The 6000-nt window shown below is 41.6% G+C and overlaps 1 protein-coding gene across 6 annotated transcripts in view; it reads right to left on the bottom strand.

Moving 5' to 3' along the window:
• Positions 1-1027: 1027 nt before the first annotated feature.
• Positions 1028-6000, bottom strand: part of HMCN1 (hemicentin 1) — a 291595-nt gene continuing 286622 nt past the window's right edge. For 5 of the 6 annotated variants that reach the window (XM_067535110.1, XM_067535114.1, XM_067535111.1 and 2 more), the window contains 2 exons: positions 4280-4406; positions 1028-2940 (listed from right to left, as the gene is read on the bottom strand). In XM_067535110.1, coding sequence (XP_067391211.1) covers positions 2574-2940; positions 4280-4406 — 494 coding nt within the window. In that variant the 3' untranslated portion in view covers positions 1028-2573. The remainder of the gene's footprint in view (positions 2941-4279; positions 4407-6000) is intronic. The other variant, XM_067535115.1, reaches the window with a different exon arrangement.

Here is a 6000-nt window from a genome sequence, read left to right as displayed (position 1 = left end):
CTTTCAGTGATTATAAATATCTTAATGATGAGCTTTTACCTCTTCCTCCCTGATGATTGAAAGTTATTGCCTGAAGGCTGTTAGGTTACCTATGTGAAATGAGTTGATTTTAGTCCAGTTCCCAGTGGACAGGTGTCTATATCACTAAGCCACCATCACAAGAAATCCTAACCGGTGTCCTGATTAGTGTTTTGTGGTTTCAAAAACTCAGTTCCCAGCTCTGCCATAGACTCCATGTATGATTTTTGGTCAAATATTTACTCAGTCACTCTGTGCCTTAGTTCCCCATTTCTACCACCCTTTTGTGAGTCTTGTCTAAAAATAAATGTTTTTGGGTCAGGGACCATCTCTTACTTTGTGTATATAGAGCATCTAGCACAATGGGGCCCAGATCGTAGTGGGAACCTTTGGGTACTGCTGTAACATGAGACCCAACCACTAAACCCTGGTGTAGATGGAGCCCCCTCACAGCCTTAGAGGTGGCCCTTGTAGATAGTGCGGGGGGAGGAGGAGATTTGGGGTGAGCTTGTATTGTTGTTGGCCATACTGTATCTATTCTGCAAAATGACAAAGAAATCTGAGGCACTAGTGTTATCCATCTAGCACCTTTCACTGATTTTACATTTATGTGAACTATAGAAAAATAGTGTGTTTATATATTCCATTTATAAATAGGGCTTTTAACAACCTCTAGGCGTATTTTCAATAAAACTCAAGTCGGTGAACCAATAATTTCCCTTCTGATCAACAGTAGCAAAAACCCACTCCCCTGGTCCAGCAACCCTACATGAACAGGCCCTGGAGATTCCCGTACTTGGGCCTCATTGGTGAGTGGGGAACATGGAAAGAATTCCAGAGCTGAGGGCTCTCCCAGTATGGATGCCTTCAAATGGTACAAATTGAAAAGATTGCCAGTTCTTCTTTCAGCTGGTGGGCTAGAACTAGAGGTGTGTGATTATTTCATAGCAAATAATTGGTTCAATGAAAAATTGTACAGTAATCTCACAGGTTAAGAAAATGTGAACCTTTATTTGATTATTTCTGATTTAACATTATCCTTTGGTAAAAACGTTATTGTAAAACACTCAAGATATTGCATAGAACATACACAGATGGAAAAACACACATATATACATTTAAAAAAAATAGAATACATCTTGACAAAATTACTTTCAGAGTTTGTTTCCACCTTTATACAGTGTATTGACACCCAATATTTTGCTGAACCAAACTTGCTAGATTTTTAGGAAAAAATATTCCATTTTCAAAAACAAAACCACCAACTGAATCAGGAGTAGTGGAATGTGGAAGGTTTAGAACTAAATGAATGGGTTATACCTGGGGTTCTCAACCGGTGGTACGCATACCACCAGTGGTACGCGGAAGACGGCTCGGTGGTACGCGAGGGAAAACTCGCCACCGATTCCGCCGCCGAATCCCCCTCTCACCGCCGCCGCTAAACTTTGCCGCCACCGAATCCCCCCCTCGCCGCTGCCGAGAAAGCTCGCCGCCACCGAATCCCCCCCTTCCGTCGCCGAGAAACCTTGCCGCCGCCGAATCTTTTCCCCCGCCGCCGCCGAAAAAGCTCTCTGCCGCCGAATTGAACCCCCCCCTGCTGCGAAACCCATTTGCCGCCGCAGAGAAACCGCGCCGCCGCCAAAAGTCCTATCCTCTCTGCCGCCGAAAACTGGGAAACGGTGGCAGGGCTTCGGCAGAGGGCATCGATCCCTCCACACAACCCCGCCATTTTACCGAGTCCTACTCGGGCCAGGTTCAGTCAGGTGAACCGGTACTTGACCCGACTGTACCTGACCCGAGTGGTACTCTGTAAAAAAAAGGTTGAGAACCGCTGGGTTATACTAAAGTGTCAGAACAAGATTTTTATAATAAAATATCTGTTGTCTAATGTGGAAGTAGCTATGTAATTTTTTTCTTCAGAACAATAATAGCATGGCAGAAATCACATGGACATCACAGGTTTCTATTAAAAATTCTCCTTTAGTATCTAAGTGAAAATAAGCACCATGGTGGCATCCATTTTAGCATGTGTGACTGGAGAGTGGTATTTTTCCTTTTTAACCAAATGAAACACTGTATATACAAACCTATTTCTCTCAAGTATTTGATAAGAAAAATATCATTTTTCAACAGATAAAATTGTAAAACATTTAGCAACCCTTAAAAAATGCAGGCCACTTTGAAATCTATCTAGTTCTCTGTTTAGTTTCTTAGAATGAGACTGATTTTTGCCTACTGCTTTGACCACTAAAATTCCACCTTGCCCTTCTGATTTGTGAATTCTGGTGAATTTTCAGAACCATCTGGGGAAAGTTACTGCTCCAGTGTAATAAATAAAGCAAGTGGTAAAGGCTCCTTGGAACCATGGATTTTGTTTTTATTGGAATAATAGAAACATTGGCACCTTCAGGGAAAGTATAAGAAAAGAGCATAGCACCACTTCCATGTTGCAAGGTTTGCAACTGTTTGTCACTACTGCCTCCTCCTAATCTGGAAGTGGTACAGCACTTACAAATATGGTTAAAATACTTCAATTACTGTTTGAAATGTGCTTTTTAATATGGATAGGCAGACACAGCTATATAAACAATGAAAGTTGTCTGATATTCAATGTTTCCATCAGCGCTGTAGGACAAGGCTCTGACTCTCATCCGGTATGTCTCTGGCTCTTGCAGTGGCCGGGTTGTGAATATTACACCTTTTAACTTTTCATCTCTGAGGGCAAATGGGATTGTTGGGTCCTCATCTACCATTAGGAAAGTTGTCCTAGGATGCATCACTCCATCTTGAGTGTAGACGACCAGTCGAATTAAATCCTGATTGGCAGCTATTCCAAATGGTAGGGAAACGAGTTTGTATTCCAATGCGTACGGACTAAGAGCACATTCTAAATCATTAGGTGGGCAGTTCTTGATACAGAATCTAGGAATAAAAACAATACTTTGAATTAGCTAGGTAGAAGGCATTATGCAGATCACTGTAATTTTGTACAGTATTAGGGCATTATGCAGCAAAGGCCAAATTCTGGTGCACACATGTGACACCCAGTTACATCAGCATAGACAAACTAATCTTGTTCCTTTGAAATCACTACCAAGTTTCACTGATGATAAAATACATTGGAAGCCACAGCAAAGTACTAAAAATACTGATAACTTTAAAAAGAAATCCTAGATTACTACTTGTTTTTGGTTGCTATAGTCAAAAGCACACATTTTAGTGACCATATTAGTAAACAATGCAAATAAAAAGAGCCTTGTTTGGGACAGCTTATAAAATATTTGTGGGTCCATTTGCTGTTCATGATCTGTTTTACAGAATTTTGCCTCCGAACTAAAAAAAAAAAAAAAAAAGATTTTGAATGAGGAGCAGGCAAAACTAGTTTGAGCTACACTCAGTGTAGCATACCAATTATTAGAGCAAGTGGAAATGTGGGGCCTCTCTTCCAACTAACCAGAATTGATAGAGAGATAAGGAAACATCGTGTTCCAAATTAAATCCCATTTCAGTTAGTCCAAGAAGACGGTTGTTGGTGTAAAGCTGGTCACTTATGTGGACTGGTAAAGAAGAACACAACTAAGGGGCTTTCTCCATAGATGGAGAATAAATTACTTTGGGAATTGAAATAAAAACAAAACAAACTTGAGAAAGCTGACTGTTCATTCAGTATGATGTTTGTTCTCAGTAATTAGTGACTCATGATAGGAATATGTAGAAGTGCTCTAAAAATATAAATGGAAGCATCTAAGCACTGTCCAAAAATAAACTAGAGCCAGAAAATGTAAACGGCAAAGAGGCCCCATCACTGTTTGATAAAAGAAACTGAATCATCAGGAAGAATCTGAACAAAATCTGTCACGGCAGGGTTTGAGAGTTTGTGTCAGATTCTATTGGTACATGAACAGTCTGACTTTGCTTCCACTGAATCCAACATTAGTAATATCGGATCCATGATGGCAGCCAGAAGTCACAACTTTGTGTGGATCCACTATTATTTATCAATAACAGGGAGCAATATTGCATATATATCACTGTCACCAGTGACTAATCTTTGTAAAGCGACTACAGTACAGAGAACAGCCCGAAGGCTGTAGATGTTATCCAGTTGTGTGGATCTCTGCACTGATGCAGAATCATACCAAAGTTACTGGGATTCCAGAAAGGATCTGTGCTAGCAGATCACACCACAGGATCAGGGCCAACATTTGGGAAGAAGAAAGAACCTGAAAAAAAACTTAAAGGGGTTGAAAATAAAGCATACCCAGAAAGAGGATCTCGCTGATAGTTTGGTGGACAAGGTGTATCTATACACTGGTAGCTTCCTCTCATGTTAAAGCACATGCGATTTGGTCCACAGTGAACGTTCTGTTCAAGGCACTCATCGACATCTGATTGTAAAAAGATGCAGATTATCACTCCCTTGTATTGAGGTGAATTTCACAGGTGCAGGAAAAACTAAGCAAATCACTGTCTTAAAATATTGCCAGATTACTGTATGTACCATAATCTGAATGAGAAGTAGCCTTCCCCACTTCCATTTCACGTTCCTATTCTTAGAACTTTGCCTCGATATTGGATTTAGTGGAACTAGTAACCCCACTAATGTACATTTATTGTTCTTGTTTATATTGTGTGAGTGCATAGGGTCCTGTTGTGCTAGCTGCTTTAGAAACACAGAGAAGAGAGAGTCCCTGCCCCAAAGAGCTTGCGATCTAAACTGCATCTATGTTGTCACGGTCCTTGAAACAAAATCATGTCAATGGTGACTAGCTGGTTCAGGGTTTTTGGTAGACCATCAGGCCTGAGGGCACCATTTTTGGCAGATGCTGAGGACATGGTCAGGATTACTTTGATTTTGGAAACCTGTACTACTTTCTCTTCTAACAGTGAAACTTTGCAGTCAGGGTTAGGGACATATGGGAAGGACCACATGGGCTAACTTACAGAGTAAGGAGGTGCAATAGTTTACATAGTCAGTTTTCTGAGCATTACTACTCTTTTTAATACTGCTTCATGCCATCAATCTGATGGAGCCAATGCGTGCTATACCCATGCAGAGCATTAACTAGAGTCCTGAAAAATATCTGAGGTGAAATTCCATACAGGGAAACCTCAGAGGCTTACATTTTGTTTTGACTCAGTAAAATTGTTTTTTAAAATGGCCCTATTTTTTTTTTCAAACAGAAAATCCACATTTGTATAGGTTTTTATGGGGCTGGACTAATTTTGTGAACGTCATATGAAATGCAAAAATCTCAAACTGTAAAGGTCTCTTGGTTCTTCTCAAACAGATATCACGCTCCACAGTTTGACTACTTATCAGAGCCTTAAGAGGGTCAAAACACTTTTCTGGAAGTCTTCTGCAGGACAACAGTCTCTCTCTCAGTATTTGATTTAGATGGGGTTGGTCCTGCTTTGAGCAGAGGGTTGAACTAGGTGACCTCCTATGGTCCCTGCCAACCCTAATCTTCTATGATTCTGTTTTGGCTAAAAGCTATCCGTAAACAAGAATTGCCAACTTCATAATATTTAAAAACCAGACACTCAAGCAAGAGTTCTGGAACCTCCCCTGAGGCCCCACCCCTACCTTCACTCCTCTTCCATTGCTTGCTGTTCCCCCCCCCCCCCCCCCCCCCCAAGTCGGAGGGACTCCCCTACAGAACTGGGGCTGGGAGCTGCAGCCACCTGCTGTAGGTAGAAGACAGATCCGACTGAATAAGGGCTGGTGCTCGTGATGACCCTGCGCTTCCCTGCCTGCCCCACCCGCAGTAACCAGATTTTTGGTATCCAGTCAGTAGATGTGACCAGACAGTGTCAGGTCCCCTTTTTGACCAGACTTTCCAGTTGAAAACCAGGCACCTGGCCACCCTACTGTAAACAGAAGTACTACCACAATGAGATCTCCATTTTGAATACCCCACAGTTCAGAGGAGTTTGGATCTGAGCCAATTGATGCACAAGGGTCAATTGTGCAATTAGGAT

Source organism: Emydura macquarii, unplaced genomic scaffold, assembly GCF_026122565.2.
Source record: "Emydura macquarii macquarii isolate MOO-44397 ecotype Brisbane River unplaced genomic scaffold, CSIRO-AGI_Emac_v2 contig_3477, whole genome shotgun sequence".
Taxonomy (NCBI): Eukaryota; Metazoa; Chordata; order Testudines; family Chelidae; genus Emydura; species Emydura macquarii.
Note: the sequence above shows the minus strand (reverse complement) of the source record. Positions and strands in the feature narration are given on the sequence as shown.